The sequence below is a fragment of the Culex pipiens genome, chromosome 1, assembly GCF_016801865.2.
Source record: "Culex pipiens pallens isolate TS chromosome 1, TS_CPP_V2, whole genome shotgun sequence".
In the NCBI taxonomy this organism is placed as follows: Eukaryota; Metazoa; Arthropoda; class Insecta; order Diptera; family Culicidae; genus Culex; species Culex pipiens.
In genome coordinates this window covers 94104515-94126214 of record NC_068937.1, presented here as the reverse complement: position 1 = coordinate 94126214, position 21700 = coordinate 94104515, and the positions used below count along the sequence as shown (strand labels likewise).

Sequence of the window (21700 nt, the reverse complement as noted above, 5' to 3'; positions counted from 1 at the left end):
GTGGCGAGTAGTGACACCTTTCGTCTGACGTTTATGCTGTTTTGTTTACCACCTCGTTCGGAATCTCCACCCAGCGCAGCAGCATAAAAATCGTATCATAAACGTACAAAACAGACGCGCGCGCGGATTCTTCAGAGGGAAACAGTGTTAATCCGGAACACCAACGAAATGTCCGACGACGAGGAGCTAGTGTTTGCGAAGCGGCCACGCACCATCCACTATGGTTCGCTGGAGGATTCGGAACGGGCGCGTCAGATGGCCGATTCGGGTGGCCCATCGGGGAGTTCCGGTGGGGACATTGGCCAGATTTACACTTCCAGCGATTACTTCGACCTGGAGAACGAGGTTTCGAAGGATAAGGCCGCGCTGCTGGAGGAGTTTGAGCGGAAGAAGAAGGCCCGCCAGATTCACGTCAGTACGGATGATTCGGAGGTGAAGCGGAACCTGCGGGCGTTGAACGAGCCGATTTGCTACTTTGGGGAGGGGCCGGCGGAGCGGCGCATTCGGTTGAAGGAGCTGTTGGCCGCGCTCGGGGAGAGTGCCATTCCGACGAAGAGTTCCAAGGATGACGACAAGAAGCAGTCGCAGTCTCAAAAGTTGGAACAGGAATCGACGTGGTACCACGAGGGACCGGAAGCGCTACGGATTGCGCGTATTTGGTTGGCGAATTACTCGCTGCCGAGGGCGAAGGAGCGACTGGACGCGGCTTCCGAACAGCTGAATCTGCCCAGTGCCACCAAGGCCGGCCGGATGGTCGAACTGCAGAAGCGGATCCAATCGCTGGCTCCGATGTGCAGCCAGGTTGGGGACGTGCGGCCAATCACCAATTGTAGCTTCAACCACGACTCTACACTGCTGATGACGTCCTCGTTGAGCTCGCTGTGCAAGGTTTGGTCCGTTCCGGACTGCAACCTGGTGCAGACGCTTCGCGGTCATCAGTTCTACGTGAGTGCGATCGCGTTCCGGAACGGAGTCGCCACCGATTCCAAGGGCGAAGTCGCCATGGCCTCGGGCTGCTACGACGGCACCGTCAAGCTGTGGTCGTTCGACAGCGAAGAAGCCGTCGCGGACATCACCGGACACGTGCCGCATCGAGTGGCACGGCTTGCCTTTCACCCTTCCGGACGCTTCCTCGGAACGGCCTGTTACGACTCGTCCTGGCGTCTGTGGGATCTCGAGCAGAAGCAGGAAGTCCTTCACCAAGAGGGTCACGCCAAAGCCGTTCACTGCATCGCATTCCAGATTGACGGCAGCGTCTGCGTCACCGGCGGCCTCGACGCCTTTGGCCGTGTTTGGGACCTCCGCACCGGTCGCTGCATCATGTTCCTCGAGGGTCACCTGAGTGGCATCTACGGCGTAGACTTCTCCCCCAACGGCTACCACATCGTGACCGGATCCCAGGACAACACGTGCAAAATTTGGGATCTTCGCCGGCGCAACCCGGTCTACACGATTCCGGCGCACACGAACCTCATTTCCGACGTCAAGTACCAGAAGAACGGCGGCCACTTCCTGGTAACTTCAAGTTACGACAACACGGCAAAGATCTGGTCCAACAAGACGTGGCAGCCGCTTAAGACGCTGTCCGGCCACGACAGCAAGGTGATGAGCGTGGACATTTCGCCCGACTCGCAGCACATCGCGACCACCTCGTACGACCGGACCTTCAAGCTGTGGAGTCCCGAATGATGACGTGCTGTACAGGCGTTGGTTGGTTTGGTTTTGAATAAAGCGTTTGTATGGCTTGTTGCGAGGAAGTGCTGTTTGAATTACGGATATTTATCACAGCCTCCACGGCACAAACATTGATTGGCCTTTTCCGGTTCCGAACTTCTCTAAAACGGACGTAAATTTCAAGTACCTACCTCAAGAGAAAAATGATTGTATTTGAATTTAACTAATCCGTGAAGCGCCCGCAAGTTCGCTCATCCTCCTGGGCAAGCTTTTGGAATGTGTTTTCTTTTTTACCGAATCATTGGTTATATTTTGGCAAAGCATTCGAGCTGTCACCGTCGACGTGTAAACATCGTCGTCAAATCCTAGCTCTCGCGAAAAGTTAATTTATTGGTGCTCCCGGTGTGTTCACCAGCACCCTGGGGAAACGAAAGCAGCCCAAGCCGCCGCCGCTGCCCGGCGAAGGCGATTCCGGCCGGGACAGTGCATCGCAGATCCTGCAGCGGGTGGACTACAAGAAGGCCCGCAAACAGCAGAAGGAAAAAGTGATGACGCCGCCATCTTCGAGACGCCACCGAAGAAATTCGACCGGCGGTATCTCATCGATTTCGGACCAGCTGAACGAACATCGGCCACTGACCCAACCCGGGGGTCCTCCGGGGGATTCCCGACGGCGAATCAGTTCGAGATGCTGGACTTCGACATCTCCGGCGACGAGCAGGAGGATGTCAACAATGGCGGCGGTGGTGATATTTTGCCCGCTGGTGATGGTGCTGCTAGTGGTAATGCCACCGGTAAAGTTGTGAAAAATGTGCCTCCCGCGCCCGCCAAGGTGAGATGTCCGCCAATCTTCGTCCACGGTTCCAGTGTCCCAGCGCTTAACCGACTGATGTCAACAACCCAGCTGGGCGCCGACGATTACCACCTGCGGGTAAACAAAGGGTACATCCAGATCAGGGTGTCGACTAAATCCCACTTTACTTCTGTGGTGAGTATTTTGAAGCAGGCAAATGTCCAGTTCTACACCCACGGGACCAGTGACGAAACCCCGGTGAAAATCGTCCTTTCCGGATTACCAGTGTTTCCGGTAGAAGACGTCAGGCGGGAACTCGAAGATGTGTTTCTTCGTCCCACAAGTGTACGCCAGTTGGGGAAATCGAAGTACGGCGATTACGCGCTGTACCTGCTGCAATTTGAGAAGGGAACCGTGAAACTTCAGGAGCTGCAACAAATCAAGGCGCTGTTCAACGTGATCGTCCGCTGGAGGCACTACTCCAAGAAGAAGTCGGACGTCGTCCAGTGTTTCCGGTGCCAGCAATACGGTCACGGGATGAGAAACTGCCATCTGGAGGCCAAGTGCGTCAAGTGTGGTGAGCGCCACCAGACGACCGCATGCGCACTCCCCGCGCGTGCCGACGTTGTGGTCAACGACGACCGTTCGCAAATCCGTTGTGCTAACTGCAACCAAAACCACACAGCGAACTACAAGGGTTGCCCCACCCGCCTCAAGTACCTGCAGGACTTGAAGGCCAAGAAGAAGACGAGTCCCGCCGGCAGAAGCAACCTTCCGAAGGTGTCTGCAGTTCCTGCGCCTGTTCCCAGGCCACCGGGTGGTGACTTGAGCCAGCTGCTCGGCAGCATCGCGAATCCTGGGCTCTCGTACTCGCAAGCCGTGCAGGGCCAGCCCGAGTCGTCAACCTTGTTCACCGTCGAGGAGTTCATGTGCCTAGCCAGTGAACTCTTCACTAGGCTTTCGAAGTGCCAATCGAAGGCCATGCAATTCCTCGCCCTCAGCGAGCTCATCATCAAATTTGTTTATAATGGCCAACCTTAGCTCGCTGAAGGTGATGAATTGGAACTGCCGTTCCATCCGCAACAAGGTTGTGGAATTTTTCCACTTCCTCGAAGCTCACGAAATTGACATCGCTGCAATCACGGAGACCTGGCTGCAGCTCAACAACTCGGTGTACCACGAAAACTACACCATTGTTCGCGCGGACCGTAACTCGCCGGATGCTGCTCGAGGGGGAGGAGTGGCACTTCTGGTGCGAAACGGCATCAACTTCTCCAAGCTGGAAACCTCGACCCGTGCAATCGAGTCTGTTGGGATCACAGTTAAGACGGACCCGGCACCAGTTAACATCTTTGCCGTCTACTACCCCGGTTCTCCTCGCAGGGCAACGCTCAGCCAGCTCCGACGCGATATCCGCCAGCTCAGCAATATCGATGGGCCATTCTTCCTGGTGGGTGACCTGAACGCGCGACATAGGATGTGGAACTGTGCCAGGGCCAACAAAGCAGGGCAAATCCTGCACCAAGAGTACGAGTCCAAGGACATCTACATCCACGCTCCGGATACTCCCACCCGCTGCCCCGCTGGACGAGGGAGGCCTTCCACGTTGGACCTGGTCATCTCAAACAACCAGGTGCCGATGTCGAAGCCGATACCCCGGTGAAAATCGTCCTTTCCGGATTACCAGTGTTTCCGGTAGAAGACGTCAGGCGGGAACTCGAAGATGTTTTTCTTCGTCCCACAAGTGTACGCCAGTTGGGGAAATCGAAGTACGGCGATTACGCGCTGTACCTGCTGCAGTTTGAGAAGGGAACCGTGAAACTTCAGGAGCTGCAACAAATCAAGGCGCTGTTCAACGTGATCGTCCGCTGGAGGCACTACTCCAAGAAGAAGTCGGACGTCGTCCAGTGTTTCCGGTGCCAGCAATACGGCCACGGGATGAGAAACTGCCATCTGGAGGCCAAGTGCGTCAAGTGTGGTGAGCGCCACCAGACGACCGCATGCGCACTCCCCGCGCGTGCCGACGTTGTGGTCAACGACGACCGTTCGCAAATCCGTTGTGCTAACTGCAACCAAAACCACACAGCGAACTACAAGGGTTGCCCCACCCGCCTCAAGTACCTGCAGGACTTGAAGGCCAAGAAGAAGACGAGTCCCGCCGGCAGAAGCAACCTTCCGAAGGTGTCTGCAGTTCCTGCGCCTGTTCCCAGGCCACCGGGTGGTGACTTGAGCCAGCTGCTCGGCAGCATCGCGAATCCTGGGCTCTCGTACTCGCAAGCCGTGCAGGGCCAGCCCGAGTCGTCAACCTTGTTCACCGTCGAGGAGTTCATGTGCCTAGCCAGTGAACTCTTCACTAGGCTTTCGAAGTGCCAATCGAAGGCCATGCAATTCCTCGCCCTCAGCGAGCTCATCATCAAATTTGTTTATAATGGCCAACCTTAGCTCGCTGAAGGTGATGAATTGGAACTGCCGTTCCATCCGCAACAAGGTTGTGGAATTTTTCCACTTCCTCGAAGCTCACGAAATTGACATCGCTGCAATCACGGAGACCTGGCTGCAGCTCAACAACTCGGTGTACCACGAAAACTACACCATTGTTCGCGCGGACCGTAACTCGCCGGATGCTGCTCGAGGGGGAGGAGTGGCACTTCTGGTGCGAAACGGCATCAACTTCTCCAAGCTGGAAACCTCGACCCGTGCAATCGAGTCTGTTGGGATCACAGTTAAGACGGACCCGGCACCAGTTAACATCTTTGCCGTCTACTACCCCGGTTCTCCTCGCAGGGCAACGCTCAGCCAGCTCCGACGCGATATCCGCCAGCTCAGCAATATCGATGGGCCATTCTTCCTGGTGGGTGACCTGAACGCGCGACATAGGATGTGGAACTGTGCCAGGGCCAACAAAGCAGGGCAAATCCTGCACCAAGAGTACGAGTCCAAGGACATCTACATCCACGCTCCGGATACTCCCACCCGCTGCCCCGCTGGACGAGGGAGGCCTTCCACGTTGGACCTGGTCATCTCAAACAACCAGGTGCCGATGTCGAAGCCGATAACGCACGTTGAACTGTCGTCGGACCATCTGCCGGTCACCTTTACGATCGACGTTGATGTTCCAGTCGCCCCGGCTGGAAGACTCGTCCGATGCTTCGACAGAGCGAACTGGAGCACTTTTGCTCGCTCGATCGAGCGGGAGGTCGACCTCAACGCTAGCTGGATCAACACTCTAGATCGCTCGGAGAAAATCGACGACGCCATCGACAAGTTCACCGCCATCCTCAAAGCAGCTGAGGAAGCCGCTATCCCTTCGCGTAGGATCCTACCTCAGAAGAAGGACATCCCCGACGAGCTGAAGCTGCTAATCCGGCTGAGGAACGTGCGGCGTAGACAGTTCATCCGAAGACGGGACCCGCTCATCGGAGCGGTGGTGAACCACTTGAACAACGTCATCAGCACCAAAAGCGCCGAGCACCGCTACAAAAATTTCGGCTCCTTGCTAAGGACGCTGGACAACGGCAGCAACAAGTTCTGGAAGCTTACCCGCAACCTCCGGAACACGGTCAAGTACAGCCCCCCGCTGAACGTCAACGGAGACCTCGTAGCGAGCCCTTCAGCGAAAGCCGAAGCGCTCGCAAGTGCGTTCGCCGCTGCCCACAACAATGAGCAACCAGGTGATCCCGAAACATCGGCCGCTGTGGAGAACGCGCTTGGCCACATCCGAGCGACAACTCCTCCCGTGCCTCCGGCCGCCCTTGTCAAGCCGAAAGAGGTCAAGGCGATCATCCGCACGCTCAAAAACCGGAAGTCTCCTGGGCAAGACGGAATCCGGAATACGTGCCTCAAGCAGCTGCCAAGAAAAGGGTTGGTCGTCCTGACCAAAATCTTCAACGCTTGCCTGGCCTTGGGCTACTTTCCGGCTCGTTGGAAGCACGCAAACGTGATCGCCATCCCAAAGGCGAACAAGGACATAACCAATCCAGGTAACTACCGCCCGATCAGCCTTTTGAGCAGCCTGAGCAAACTCCTGGAACGGGTGATCCTCGCCCGGATAAACCGTCACCTGGAGACGGAGCAACTCATCCCACACGAGCAGTTCGGCTTCAAGACGGGGCACTCAACGGTGCACCAACTCGCCCGTATCTCGGAGATGGTGAAGCGCGGCTTCCTGGCGGGGAAATCGACCGGCATGATCCTTCTCGACGTCGAAAAGGCCTACGACTCCGTGTGGCAGGACGCCGTGGTCTACAAGCTCTTCCGCTCGAACCTCCAGCCGTTCCTGGTCAAGATCGTCGAGTCGTTCCTGACGAATCGGTCGTTTACGGTGACGGTGAATGGCGAGCGTTCCTCCGTCCACAACATCCCCTTCGGCGTGCCCCAAGGATCAGTGCTGAGCCCGACTCTCTACAACATCCTCACCTCCGACGTGCCGATGATCGATGGAGTGTCGTACGCATTCTTTGCAGATGACACTGCATACTTGGCATCGGATAAGGACCCGAAGATCGTCGTCACCCACCTACAAGCGGCACAGAACAACCTCGAGGAGTTTCAGCGGAAGAGGCGCATCAAGCTGAACGCTGGGAAAACCCAGTCCATCTTCTTCACCAGGAGGCGTGCTGCTCGGCACCTTCCCCGCAGATCGATCAGCGTCAACGGCCAGCCTGCGACGTGGGACGACGAGGTCAGGTACCTGGGTGTGGTGCACGACAAGAAACTGAAGTACGACAAGCACGTGAACAACATCATCGAGAAGGTGGATCGTTCCACCAAGGCGCTCTACTCCCTGCTGAATCGGCGGTCGAAGCTGAGCATCAAGAACAAGTCGCTCGTGGTCAAGTGCATCATCCGTCCAATGCTGACCTACGCTGCTGCGGTCTGGGGCAACTGCGCCAAATCGCACCGTAAGCGACTCCAGGTGAAGCAGAACAAGCTGCTCAAGATGGTGCACAACTTGGACCCGTGGTACCCGACCGACGATCTACACGAGCTGGCCGGCGTCGACACCATCGACGCAAGCATCGAAAAAGCAACGAGAACCTTCAGGACTTCCTGTGGGATGTCAACGAATCCGCTCATCGAAGCACTCCTCCGTCAACAACTGTGATATTAGTCTTAAGCCAAACATAGATCTAGGGTTTTTTCTCAAAATTTATTTTCCCTAAAAGAGCATGCAGCTAGCAACATCTAAACTTAGAAACATGTACCCTCCCTGTAAAGGCTTATGAATTGATCTCAGTTGAAAGGTTCTCCAAATCTCTGAATTGCAAATGTAACATCCTGGAGCAGAACTGTTAAATTCTAATAAACACCAATTGAATTGAATTGAATTTTGGCAAAGCCAGGTTATCTATCTCGGCCGCGGGTCCCCAGTCATGTAAGATTTGTTTGAGAATTGGTGAATAAAGCGCTTGCTTTCCTGCAATGGGCTTCATACAGGTGGCCTTGAAAACGATTACAGTCGGTCTGGAAGGTAAGAAATCGAACTTTGGAATCGGCATCAGCTGTTATTTCTGTCTTTGTTTTGTGGGCCTTTTTTTATTTTGCATTGCATTCCGCTCACCCAGAAAAATGTTGTCAGCTTGATGCACTCTGCATTTTTATTTAGAATCGAACCTGGAAAAAATCTTTTAATGATCACACCATAACAGGAACTACACTTTTGTATCTTGAACCATGAAAAGAACATCTTCTGTAAAGGATCCGGTAGTAAATTCATGCAATTCATTATACCACTGAAACTTTAAACATTTAAAATCGCTGTAACTGCTAGAAGATAAGTTAAGAGTCAACCTTGAGGTACTTGAAGTCTACGTCTGTGTTCGGGAACCTCATATACTGCATGGACATTGGAAGTTTGCACCACGGTTTCTAGGGACTGTTTCGGATTAAACATGCAAACACCTCAAACTCCAAACGGTACGGATTATAGTTCTTTTTATATCTAAAAATTCTGGAGTTTGTTGTTTTTTTCCTTCTTCTGCTGTTTGATTGGTAGATACACTATTTCCGGGTTGTTTACTTTTTTCCTTCCGACGCGCATGGTCGTCCGGTCGCTTGCCTCATCCTCATGTTAAATCTGATCGGTGATGGTTGCATGTATTGTTTGCTTCTTCTGCCCCAAAATGCACAACGCATGTCTTTTAGCTTACTGTTCGGTGTGAAATGGTTTTTTAAAATTTGTCTATTACTTTTTGTTTTATTTTCTGGAAGTGGTTTCGCGAAACTGTTCTAAGCCAAACGAAAAGAACATGAAAACGTACATAGCAAGTGGTGAGACGAACAGAAACTAACGAAAAAAATAATATTACAAATATAGCATAGTACAAGTGTTGATCTCGAATTCTGCCGAAGCTCGCAATTTGGTTCCTGTTAAGTATTCAAAGATGTGACGTCACTACAGAATTCTGTCCGGTGTATTTGTAGAGCTGAACAAAGCTGCTGCTCAAATTGGATTCACTATTTTCTCAGTTTTTATTAAATATCACTCGTCCCTAAATACTTCTTAACCCCACCCCACTTGGTTTAACGCCCTAAAACGCCCCCACTCTGGCAACACATTTGCCCTTAAATTCTGTGGCTACATGCGCGCGTCGCTTCCCTTTTTCCCTTCATCATCATCGTTGTCGCCCTACTCTCGCGTTGTTTCCGGTTTTTTGCTTGATTCTATTGTTTGTTTTAGTTTTTTTTCTTCCTTTAGCTTACTTCGCTGGTGACGCGACCCCATTATTAGTCGATGTACTGTGCGAGCCAGCGGAAACCCTCGCCGTAACCCTGTCGCTTTAGCACGGAACACATGAACAGCTCGAGCGGACGTCCGGGCAGCTCGTTGCGGGCAACCTTTCCCTGGAAAATGTTGAAGAAATTTCACTTGAAACACAAGCAATACTGCAGTTCAGTATGAATTGCCGTGCAAAGATTCGAGCAGTTCACGCTGAAATCTAGTATCAAAGCAAACATACTGCACATCACCATGCATTGCACCCCTCTAACCAACACATTTGTAGCGTAAATTCACCTCGAACTCACCTTGCCGGTCGTCAGCTGGTACAGCGCAAAGTGGTTCCGCAGCTCGTCCTCGCTGGCCGCGCCCGGCTTGTCGATCTTGTTGCCCAGGATGAGCACCGGGCAGTTCGAGAGGGCCTCGTCCGTCAGCAGCGAGTCCAGCTCGTTCTTGCTCTCGGTGAACCGGCTGCGGTCCCACGCGTCGATCAGGAACACGATCGCGTCCACCGCCGGGAAGTAGTCCTTCCAGACACGACGGGCTGCAAATGGGCGGAATTGTTAGTTAATTATGGAAATTTGCGGGGGTTTTGAAGATGTCGCAACTTACCCTGTGTGTGACCACCTAGATCGAATGTGGTGAATCTCATGTTACCGATCGACAGCTCCTCGGACGCTGGAAAACAATAGAACATTTAGTCACGGAAATGCTCAAAAGAGACAGCGTTCTTACTGGGATGTAACGTGGGGACGTGCTGTGCCAGCCGGTCGTCCTTGAGCATGTGCAGCAGCGTCGTCTTGCCGGCATTGTCCAGACCGAGGAAGAGCAGCTTGCCGGACTTTTTCCAGAGACCTGCGTTTTTAGGATTACGAGTCGAGTTAATCAAAAAACTTAGTTTCTGTTGTAGAGTTGTGTTAAACCTACCCAGATAGCCGAGCACGCCGGTGAACCAGTCCCAGATGAACATTTTCGAGCTGATTTATTATTTAGAGTAATTCGCGCCGCGCACAATTAACAGACGGCAAGTCGAAGACGAGTGAGCGCGAAGTGATGTGTAGCTGAGGGAAGGAAAAGAGGTATGAAAAAAAGATGAGCATAAGGGAAAGCAGCGTTTCGAATAATTTTTACATCATTTGTTTTGAGTTAAAAATAGCTCAACGATGGTTGACATTACTGAGCTTCAAGAGTACGTGATGTTTACACAGAGGTTAGCAATTAAGTTGAAAGATTAATTGGCAAGGACGCGATAATTCAAAAGGTATGGTTAAAAATTCATTGTTATAATGAATAAAGTGGCGGTACCTAACATAATAATTTCTCTGAAAACGTTAGCTTCCCTAACATCGACGTAAATGTTAAGTACCTAAAACGCTGAAATGCGCTTCCTTATCACAGACGTAAAATTCAGGTTTACATACGGTTGAAAGTATGCATCCTGATTCACGTTACTCCATATGAGGCCCAAAGTGATCCCATGCGACGTGTACCGATAATGAAGATAGCCCGCCGTCATAACATGCTCTTCCTTACAGTACCGTCGTGGTTCACTTTTACTCCATCGGTCGTTGTCGCACGAAATTCTTATACAAGCTTTTGAACTCGTTGATGTTCTTGGTGTTCTTTGCTACTTCAAGTAGCTGGTTGTACATGCTGCATCCTTTGCACATCTGCAATCTGAGATTGTCAACTTCTTTGGTGTCGTGCTTATGGATAACGTCCTATATGTTTCGCCTTGGTGTTAAACGCATCACTTTACTCTGCAGGATCTGCATTCTTTTCAGTTGTTGACGAGTTGCAAAAAACAGGATTGAGACACAGCAGTCGAAGTGAGGAACAATTAGGGATTAGTCAGGTAACGGTTTATTCTGCAGAGTACTCCAAATTTGCGAGTTGCATCAATCATCAATCCGAACCGCGCTGCTTACGCCGTCGCTTTGTCATGTGGTCACTGTCATGCATTTTGTTTCGCTGACATTCAGCTGAAGTTTCTTCCATCTCAGCTATTTCCGCTTTGGAAACTGTACTATATCATCAGCGAAAAGGTTCACTTGATCTCGTCTCAGTGCTTTCTTCAGGTCGTTGATATATAAAATAAAGAGAAGCGGTCCAAGGAACTCCACGATCTACTGCTGGGGCTGATGACGAAGAAACGTTGTAACGACCCAAGTAACCAAACAGCACTAAAACAAGTCAGATTGCAGCACTAGAAGCACTTTACCAGCTGTGGGTTACAGCATAGAATAGAGAAAGATAGAATTGCCACTCATTTACCGACTGGGGGACAAAACTGTGCTGCCTAACTGATGCCAGCGGCGAAACGGGGAACTACAACACCCTGCGCATAATACTGTCAAGAATGTGGAGAACTGGTTGGCACATATATATTATTCATTAAAAATGTAAAATGATTTAAAAAAACATGGAAAACAAATCAAAACAATTATGAAAATTCAAGATAAGTGCATCCCTTGACTAGGATATTTTTTTAAAATAAGATTAAATGATTTTTATTTCGCATCAGCATCTTTTTTTTCTAAATTTTAAGATTATGCCAAATAAGTTGACACCGGTTTTCACTTCTCCAAGACATCTGTTTTGTCATGTTGACATTTCGCTGTCGCCTTCAAACCAAGTGAAAAATCGGAAGAGGAAAAGACTATTTTGCCGTTCGGAGTGAAGAAAAGTGGTCGTGGTGTTCCAGCTTGAAGATTCCGAGGAAGAAACCTGGCCACGCCACGAATGTTGTTCAAATATGCGGTCACAAAAAAAATCTTTTGAATAGTTCAAGAATTTCTTATTTCAAACAAATTAAACGTTACACGAAGTTTGAACAATTTCAGAGTTTATTTTTTGAAGTGGTCCTACAAACTTTTGTGTTTCATATGTAACTTAAGAATTGATTCATAGAAAAAAGTTTCTTCCAAGGGAAACTTCACATTTGTTGCTCCCTAATTTTGGATATTTTTTTCACTTTGAAAAACTCGTAGCGTTTGATACTGTCGCAACAAATCAAACTTGGAAATAATTTGAACGTGCTGTCCCGGGGATGACGATGCCGTCGGTACGGTGAAGGTGGTGCGGAGGCATTTGAGCTCTTTGAGGATGAGATTATGTCGGACGGTTGCGACCGCTTCGTACTGGGTACTGCAAGAGAGAAGAATGTAAACGTCCGATTGAAGAAAACGCGATTAATTCCTAAGTTCGATATTTATCGCGAATCTTCTACGCTGGGGCTTCCTGCGTGGGTGGCGATGGTTCCCGAGTTGAGCTTGACGTCGACGGGCTCCTCCTCTTGCGTGATTGCCGAAAACCTACGAACGTCAACAAGCCTTTTTTCCATCTGTCACTGTCAAACAAAACGCACCCTCCAGAATGCACAGGGCAGTTCCATCAAAGTGCACAGTGCGCATTCCGACTGAAGTACCCCGTTTCGAGCAGTGGTGGCGCTGTCGGCAGTGTCGCTTGACGTTTACAAGGGGGAATCGGCAAGTGGCAATTCTACCTATCTCTATTCTATGGTTACAGCTAAGTTATTTTGACATCTGCACTAAATGCGCTTTTACAGCTGATAAGCAACCGGGTTTGGACTTTATATTTCTGATTTCCAGCTGGCATCTACTGTTGTTGATCCAACCCTGCACAAAACGACAAAAATTGGGAGAAGCAAAAATGTTGCTCTCTCCTTCTCTTTCATCTCCCCCTCATCCGATCTATTTTCGTTTTGTATACAACTGCATTACCGATAAAGCTGAACCGCTGGGGAGGAGCCGATTTTTTGTTCGAAATTGTGATTTGATTTGAAGATTTGATGCCAGGAGCTAGATGTTGCCGCTGATGAGTGGATGTTTTCGAGCCTGATCCCGCACGGCCAATTTGGAGATGGTTTAGCATAGCTCGTTTGACACCTACAATTGGGTCCTAAAATTAAGTTTAAATGTGTGATATTATTGCTCATAACGATAAAGCTTTTTTTTTTCTGTGTACAATGACCCTTTGAAGACCGCAAAGGATTTAAAATGGATTTTTATTTGAAATAAAAAAAAAAATACTTCATGGTCCTTCTTGACAGAAAAGGTCCTACTTGACAGCTCGTTCCAAGGAGACCATAGTTGATCCATGGAAAAAATGTTGTCATGTCAATATTTTTTTTGCATTAAAATGAAAAAACAAGGATCAGAAATGGTTTTTAACCGTTTTTTTTACCGTTGTACATAAAAATTGACATAGGGCTTTAGTACCCAATTGCTAGTTCTTTGCGGGCTTGTTTACGGGACTCAAATTGGGAATTTACTGAGGTGGGCATCGAAGACGGCAGATTCCTCCAATACCGCCGGGAATCGTAAGAGGAAAAAAAACACTTCAAAGCCATTTGGCCGAGAAATGCCAACCTGCAAAAATCTAGCCTTTAAAAAAGATCATTTAGGGGAAATATACCCATTTTAAGCCTAATAAGCGGCCGTGTTTGAATGATGCTGGATAATCTGGAGTGTTCCTTGAAATTTACTAAAACCAAGTACACCAACGAGTAGAGCAACTTTTTGTGAACATTTTTGTTTATTTTCACTTTTATCAAAAGTTATGCTGTTCCTTTTAAAAGCATTTAAAAAAAATTTCCCAAATGCATTCTAATCAGTCGAATGCATTGGGCCACGCCCATTTTCCTATTTTCAGCTTAGTTCTTTATTACTTCCAGCGTTCTTTTAGGTCTGCTTAGTGCTGCCAAAATCGATTAAATTTTAAGCGAACACTCACGAAAAGTAGCATTTATAGAGAATATTTCCTGGCTCACTCCAACAGGCGCTGCTGGTGGTGTTGGTGGCCACCCTTTGTTCTTTATTTGCCTTCGCTTCTCGCTCGGTTTTCTTCAGCCTTCGATTGGAATGGGTCGTCAAAAGTCAAACGTCAAAAGACTTGGCGCGTTTGTTTTTTTTTTTATGGCGCTTGCTAATTGTTTACATGTTTCGGGATTTTTTTTTCAAGTGAGTGACTAACTAATGTGCAAAAGAACATGTTGCCGGTAGTTGGAAGCAATTTTATATCTTAACGCTTTGAAATCGTTGGCGCAAGTGAAAAGATATTGATGAGAAATGGTCTCGCAAAATAGAAATTATGATCAAAAGTGCATTTAAATTGATCTTTTTGGCCAGTAAATGGCATAAATTCGCGTGCCTTCTTGAGGCGGTGCAGATGCTGGTAAGTTTATAGCCTAAATAGTAGTTTTGGAGCTTTAATCGAGCATCAAACTCTTCATATGACGAAGATAGGTGTTTGATTAGAAAGGGTATATTTCCCCTAGTACAGGTAAACATGTTTTGAACGAAGAAGTTTGTTGGAGATAACCGAGTAGGCCGGTGCTAACGAAGAAGAAGGACTGCAAGTCCACAGTTAATTAATGTCATTACCTGAATAAACTCCAAACCCTACAGACGTGTTTCTATCACACTCTTCAATAACCAAGTGGTTATGGGCCCAGAGTAGGAAGTTTGGAATATTCTAGAAGTTAAAAAATTTCTCAAGAAGTTTCAAGAAGTTTTGCTGGTCAAGATGGTTCTACCGAACGTTTCCGGAAGCGGCGACGGCGTGCAGACGAATCCCCCAGGCTCCAGTTCAAGTCTAGCCGGGTTACCACCGATTCAACGGCTGATTGGACGCGAAAACTGGTCGACCTGGAAGTTCGCGGTCCAGATGTACCTGGAACACGAAGAACTGTGGGAAGTCGTGCAGCCAACCCCGAACGCCGATGGAACGTTGCCAGAGGTGAACGCCAAGCTGGACCGGAAAACGCGAGCGAAGATCGCGATGTTGGTGGATCCGGAATATTTCGTCCACATCCAGGAGGCGAAAACGGCGCGCGAGGCGTGGATGAAGCTGGAAGAGACGTTCGGAGATCTCGGACCGGAGCGGAAGATTGGCCTGCTGTGCAAGCTCATCAACACGAAGCTTGTGAACTGCAGCTCGATGGCCGACTACGTCAACCGGATCGTGACGACGTCGATGCAGCTGCGAGGGATCGGATTCAACGTCGACGAGGAGTGGGTTGGAGCTCTACTTCTCGCCGGTTTGCCGCCGGAGTACAAGCCGATGGTGATGGCGATCTCCAATTCCGGATTGCCAATCAACGGGGACGTGATCAAGACTCGACTGCTGCAAGAGGTCGAGGAACCGCCAGTCACGGTAGCCCTAGCAACGAAGGACAAGCGGTATCCCACCAAACAAGCAACAGGTCAGTCGAAAGGACCGAAGTGTCGGTCTTGCCACAAGTTCGGGCACATCGCCAAGGACTGCCAGAGCAAGAACCGACTAGGAGGAAAAGGACAGAGCGCCCTCAGCACCGTTCTGTCTACGATTGGCGCAGCTGAAGAAGACGATTGGTATTTCGACTCTGGTGCGACCTCGCATCTGACGAAGGACAGAGGTCTGCTGGAGAATCTGCAAGACGGTAGCGGAACAGTGACGGCAGCCAACAACGGTGCCATGAAGGTGGTAGCCACAGGGGACGCGAAGCTGAAAGCAAGCTGTTGCCCTGGTAGCCCAGCCCTCGATGTCCGCAACGTGCAGCTGATTCCGGAGTTAACCACGAACCTGCTTTCCGTAAGTCAAATTGTGGAGAAAGGAAACAAGGTGATCTTCTACAAGCGTGGCTGCCAAGTAGTGAACCCGGATGGAGATGTGTTCGCAACCGGAACCAGGGTGAACAATCTCTTCCGATTCGACGCTGAGAAGCAATCCCGAGCGATGGCGTGTCGAGAATCTGGACAAGCGGAGCTGTGGCACAAACGGATGGGTCATCTGAACGTGCACGGACTGAAGCAGCTCAAGAATGGTTTGGTAACCGGCATCAAGTTCAGCGACGACGGCATCGGCGATTGCAAGGTATGTGCCCTCGGGAAGCAGACGAGACTACCGTTCGGGAAGGCAGGGTCTCGAGCTGAAGAGCTGTTGGAATTGGTCCATTCCGACATCTGCGGACCCATGGAGGAGACGTCGATGGGAGGCAAGCGATATTAAATCACCTTCATTGATGACAAGTCGCGGCGCATCCACTTCTACCTCCTGAAGACCAAGTCAGCAGAAGAAGTCCTGGCCGTGTTCCGGGAATACCACTGTCTGGTCGAGAGGCAAACTGGACGCAAACTGAAGACAATCCGAACGGACAACGGTAAGGAGTACATTAACCGCATGTTCCAGGATTATCTGAAGACGAATGGGATTCGGCACCAAACGACGGTTGACTATACGCCCGAGCAAAACGGGATGGCCGAGCGAGTCAACAGATCCATCGTCGAGCGCTCCAGGTGCATGCTCTTTGAAGCGAACCTACCGAAGCAGTTCTGGGCAGAGGCAGCATCCACAGCGGTGTACCTGCTGAACCGATCACCGACGAAGGGACACACGAAGACTCCGGAGGAGGTCTGGTCTGGCAAGAAGCCGGATTTGTCTCACCTGCGCATCTTTGGAACATCGGTCATGGCTCATGTACCGAAACAGAAGCGACGTAAGTTGGATGCCAAGGCGGAGGAATGCGTTCTAGTCGGTTACGAGGAGGACACCAAAGGTTACCGAATCTTCAACAAGACGACCCGGTCGGTCACGGTCAGCCGGGACGTGAGGTTCATCAGCGAAGGAGAAACGAGTCACGAGGAAGTTGCGGCCACCGAGCAAGGTGCCGTGTACGTGAAGCTGGATTTGCTGGAATCGCCGGCACAACCTGGTACGGACGGTACTAGGACGACTTTAACCGGGCAGCAGCCGGAGCTGTGCCAACCCGGGCCAAGTCGTGAGCCGGACATTCCGTCGGATCAAGAGGATCAGTTCGAGGACACCTCGGATGACGAAACGTCTGGAGAATCGAGCTACGAGACAGTCGAAGAAGATCCAGCAGACGTGACGCTTTCTCCGGCGCTCCCTCCACGCACATCTTCAAATCCACCCGTGTCACAGGTGTTGAGGCGAAGTGGTCGGGAGCGCGCGTTACCAGGCAAGTTGAAAGATTTTGATTTGGGCAACAAAGGTGTACCCCGATCCAATGTTTCAGACAACCCCGGCTCTGGTCCTGCGCCGGCAGACGATCGACAAGGCCTGATAGCAGCTGGACGTCCAAGGAAGCGGCTGAACAAAACGAGCAGCTGTACTGACGATCCATGTACCGTGGGCGAGGCGCTCGGTGGTGGGCAATCTGCGCAGTGGACGGCTGCGATGCAGGAGGAGTACGACTCACTGATAAAGAACGGCACGTGGGACCTGGTGGACTCACCCCCGAACCGGAAGATCGTCGGCTGCAAATGGATCTTCAAAACGAAGCGTGACTCGGAAGGCGCAGTGGTTCGTCACAAGGCCCGATTGGTCGCACAGGGCTTCACGCAGAAGTACGGGTACGACTACGACGAAGTATTTGCGCCCGTGGTGCGACAGACGACTTTCCGGACTCTCCTGGCCGTAGCTGCGAAGCGGAACATGGTGGTGAAGCAGTATGACGTCAAGACCGCGTTTCTCAACGGCGATCTTCAGGAGGAGATCTACATGCGCCAACCACCAGCGTTTGTTGCGGACGGCAACGAGCGGAAAGTGTGCAGACTCAAGAAAAGTCTTTACGGCCTCAAGCAAGCAGCCAGGTCGTGGAACAACAAGCTGCACACCGTACTCACCAAACAAGGATTCACCAGATGCAAGGCGGACCCCTGCCTGTACAAGAAGGTGAAGGCGAACAAGTGCTGCTACGTACTGGTTTACGTCGACGATTTGATCGTGGCCAGCGATGCGAGTGGACTCCATCAAAAGCTGGTAGCTGCACTGGAGAAGAATTTCGAGATCAGTCAACTGGGCGACATCCACTACTATCTCGGAATTGAGGTCGAGCGCGATGACCGAGGTGACTTCTTCATCAACCAAGCGAAGTACATCAACCAGGTCGTCGTGAGCAACGGTCTGGCCGATGCGAAGGTCTCCAAGATGCCCCTGGACCCTGGGTATCTGAAGCAAGAAGCGGAAGGAGAGCCATTGCCGGACAACGTCGAGTACCAGAAGGTGGTCGGACAGCTGCTGTACCTGTCGGTGAACACGAGACCCGACATTTCCGCAGCGATTTCGATACTGAGCAGGAAGACAGCTGCACCGACTCAAACGGACTGGACCGAGCTCAAGCGGATCATCCGGTACCTGAAGGGGACCAGCCACTATCGTCTGCAGGTGAGCAAGACCGATGAACGAGCTGGACTGATCGGATACTCGGATGCAGACTGGGCGGAGAGCACCGCGGACAGGAAGTCGAACAGCGGACAGATATTCCTGTTCAACGGTGGGACGATCAGCTGGAGCTGTCGCAAGCAGACGTGCGTCGCGCTGTCAACGGCGGAAGCAGAATTCATCGCGTTGGCTGAAGCGACACAAGAAGCTTTGTGGCTGAAGCGATTGCTGGAGGATCTGGACGAGGACGGCGCTGTGACGGTCAACGAGGACAACCAGAGCTGCCTCAAGATGTTGGAGAAGGAGAAGTTCAGCAACCGCACCAAGCACATCGCGACGAAGTACCACTTCATCCGGGACGTGAAGGAGAAGGACGAGGTGAAGTACGTGTACTGCCCAACAGAGGAGATGGTAGCAGACATCTTGACGAAGCCACTACCGGGAGTCAGGATGTCCAGGCTGGCAGGAGCGTGCGGATTAGCACCAGCAACTCGAGGAGGAGTGTTGGAGATAACCGAGTAGGCCGGTGCTAACGAAGAAGAAGGACTGCAAGTCCACAGTTAATTAATGTCATTACCTGAATAAACTCCAAACCCTACAGACGTGTTTCTATCACACTCTTCAATAACCAAGTAAGTTGTTCAACCAGTCATTAATATTCTTCTCAAAGAATAAAAACACCAGAAGCATAAACTACCTACGATGAATCTTAGCCATCGACTGACAGCCGTTTTCTCCGCTGGTTTGTTTTGGCCGAACTGGTTGAAGTTGTTGCTACAGCAGTTGTTTTAGAGCTGATTTGTTTTCATCCTAGCTGTTTTATGGCTGATTAGGTGTAGAATGCTGACAAACAGCACATTTATGATTTCTATTAGTGCTGGATGGTTACTTGGGGAGTCACCTGCGTCTTGCTGTTCAAGTAGCTGCTGAACCATTTGAGAGCTGAACCGCGTACACTTTTGGTCAATGGTTTCGGAAGATCTCTTCAGGTCTACGAACGCCGACAGAACAAATTTGTCTTGTTCAATGTTTCCATTTCAACAGTATTAACAAGTTGAGTGCTGAGTTGGCTGAGTCACAAGAGTGGTGTTTTCGGAAACCAGAACCTTCTCATAAAGTGGCAAAATGTTGATTGGCTTGTGATCTTCCGGATGCTTCGATTTCGGTACTTTAGGTATCGGTATCACCAAAGTCCGCTTCCAAGGTTGTGTAAATTCTCCGCTTTTCAGGGACCTGTTGACAATCTTCAACAGCGTCAAATGAATCCTTCTTGACCCGTTTTGTGACGCTATCAACACCAGAGCAATCTTTCAGCGGTTTATAAACCAATCTCTATCTTTCCATGCTTCATTCGAACTACCTAGTTGGGCGAAATTTCCTAACTAATGCTGATCTTATTATTTGACTTTCTTTGATGTACTCGAGACAACACACTTTTTACTTTGAAATTTTTAAGTTTGCAAGATTTCCTTCAAAGTGTTATGCATTCTAGGTACTTGAAGTTCACATCCATGTTAGGGAAGTGCTTTTTCGTTGGACAGATTTATGCATTCTAGATACTTGACCTTTTCGTCGGTGATAGGGAAGTGCTCATTTTGCTTGCAAACTTTCTGAAATTTGAAAAGATTTGATCGCAAAGACACTTTAGCAGGGACGCAAACCAGCAGATTTGGAAAGCATTGTGGAGACATGAACCAAGCAGTGGCTTTAAGAGGTTCTCCAGATTAAATTAAGTTTGTTCGAGAAACTTCGATTTCTAAAAGATGTCCAGTAAAAACACGCTTCATAGGTTAATCGTCAACTTAGCCTTTGTCACACAAGGAAACATCCAAAAACTGTCCACTTAGTCGGCATTGTACTTAATTACTTTCCCAACCAATACTTTGCCGCACACGACAAGCAGGAAGTTTCTTTCCCGTGTCTTCCACTATCAAATATTTACAACTCACGATGGCTCCGTACGCTACGTCGCGACCTTTACCCCATTTTCCAGAGGCAGTGTCCTACTTTGACGCAGTCAGCTAGACTGCTACTATAGGTTTGACGCGTCGTCGCCGACTAGATCATAATTTCATAATGTTCTCATTAGCATGTTTGACGACAAGGTGCTCCTTGGGGCGATGGCGCCTTTTCTAGTAGGCTGTGCCCAAAACCTGCCCCGTCACGGCTTGACCAGAACCCGATCGCGTAAGCATTACGCAGTGCAATTACTCTGAGGTTACTGCTATTTTTTGTTGTTTGATAAGCTCTCATCGAGGCACACACAAAGAAGACACACGGGGCAGGCCATGAAGCGCAAATAAGATCCTTGAAGAATCAAGTCTGACTGGTCCAACAAAGAAGTTGGCTCATCCCCATGGCCTGCTTGGTGTGGAGTTGCTGCTATGCGAAGCTTCTGCAGATTTTGGGCAATCGGTCTGCTTTACGAAATACCTGGCCGCGCTGCTGGCCCCGACAGGTGTGAGGTGTCAACGCAACCTCCCCACAGGTAGAGGGGGTGGTGGGGTGGCGAAATACTCTGACGACGACCACTACACTTTTGAGGCAAATTTTACACCAAATCCGTCGCGATCGGGCCCCGTCCGGGACTCACCTGGCGTCGCCTGATGGCCGCGGCAGCTGGTTCCGGTGGTGAGGGAGCGTTTTCCGCGCTGGAACCACTAATTAAACTACGAATTTCGCTGGCAAAAAACGTCTTCACCCCGAACGAAATTCTCGCTGGCTGGCTGGCGCTGGCTGCTGATGATGATGGAGAGCGCGCTCTTCTTCTTCGTTGCTGCTGCTGCTTCTCTCTCTCTCGTTTACCCTTCCTCTTTGGTTGACTGTCGTCGTCATGGGAAGAGTTGCTAGACATTTTGGGTTGTGGGAAATGTCACTTTTTATGAAATTGCTAGTTCAGTCTGATCGCACTGCCAATCATCAAAACCGCAATATTTGAAACAAATTCAACATTTCTAGATTAAATTTTCAAAACAACCTATCCCTCATGGGTTTCCTATGCAGATAGGACCTTTTGAAAATTTAATCGAGATTTTAAATTATTTGAAAACCAAATATTGACCAATCTGTCGAATTTCATACAAAACCAACGAAATTATCAAATTGCCAAACACTCAGCAAAATTAAACAATCTGGCAACGCTGGTCGGATGAGCGGAGAGCGACTGACAGTTTGACGTGGAACTCGCGTAGAAAGTGGCGCCATCCCGGCGGTCGAGGAGGTAAACAAAGCGTGCGAGGGGTGCTTCCAAAGAAAATTGAAACGTGGGAATGCTCCTGAAAGTAGGCAATGTCGTGAGAGGCTTCGGTTAGGGAAAGCTTATGTCAGTT

At 50.0% G+C, this 21700-nt stretch overlaps 2 protein-coding genes across 2 annotated transcripts; one reads left to right on the top strand and one right to left on the bottom strand.

Moving 5' to 3' along the window:
• The first annotated feature begins 32 nt into the window (after positions 1-32).
• LOC120426736 (U4/U6 small nuclear ribonucleoprotein Prp4) lies at positions 33-1757 on the top strand. Its single transcript, XM_039591513.2, has one exon. The coding sequence runs from the start codon at positions 169-171 to the stop codon at positions 1687-1689; it is 1521 nt and encodes a 506-aa protein (XP_039447447.1). The 5' UTR covers positions 33-168; the 3' UTR covers positions 1690-1757.
• Positions 1758-8384: 6627 nt separating this feature from the next.
• Positions 8385-21141, bottom strand: LOC120426738 (GTP-binding protein SAR1). Its single transcript, XM_039591515.2, has 6 exons — positions 20965-21141; positions 10113-10246; positions 9921-10040; positions 9798-9863; positions 9494-9729; positions 8385-9310 (listed from the first exon to the last, which is right to left on the bottom strand). Exons 2-6 carry the CDS (start codon positions 10153-10155, stop codon positions 9194-9196), a joined length of 582 nt encoding a protein of 193 aa, XP_039447449.1. The 5' UTR covers positions 10156-10246; positions 20965-21141; the 3' UTR covers positions 8385-9193.
• Positions 21142-21700: the final 559 nt, after the last annotated feature.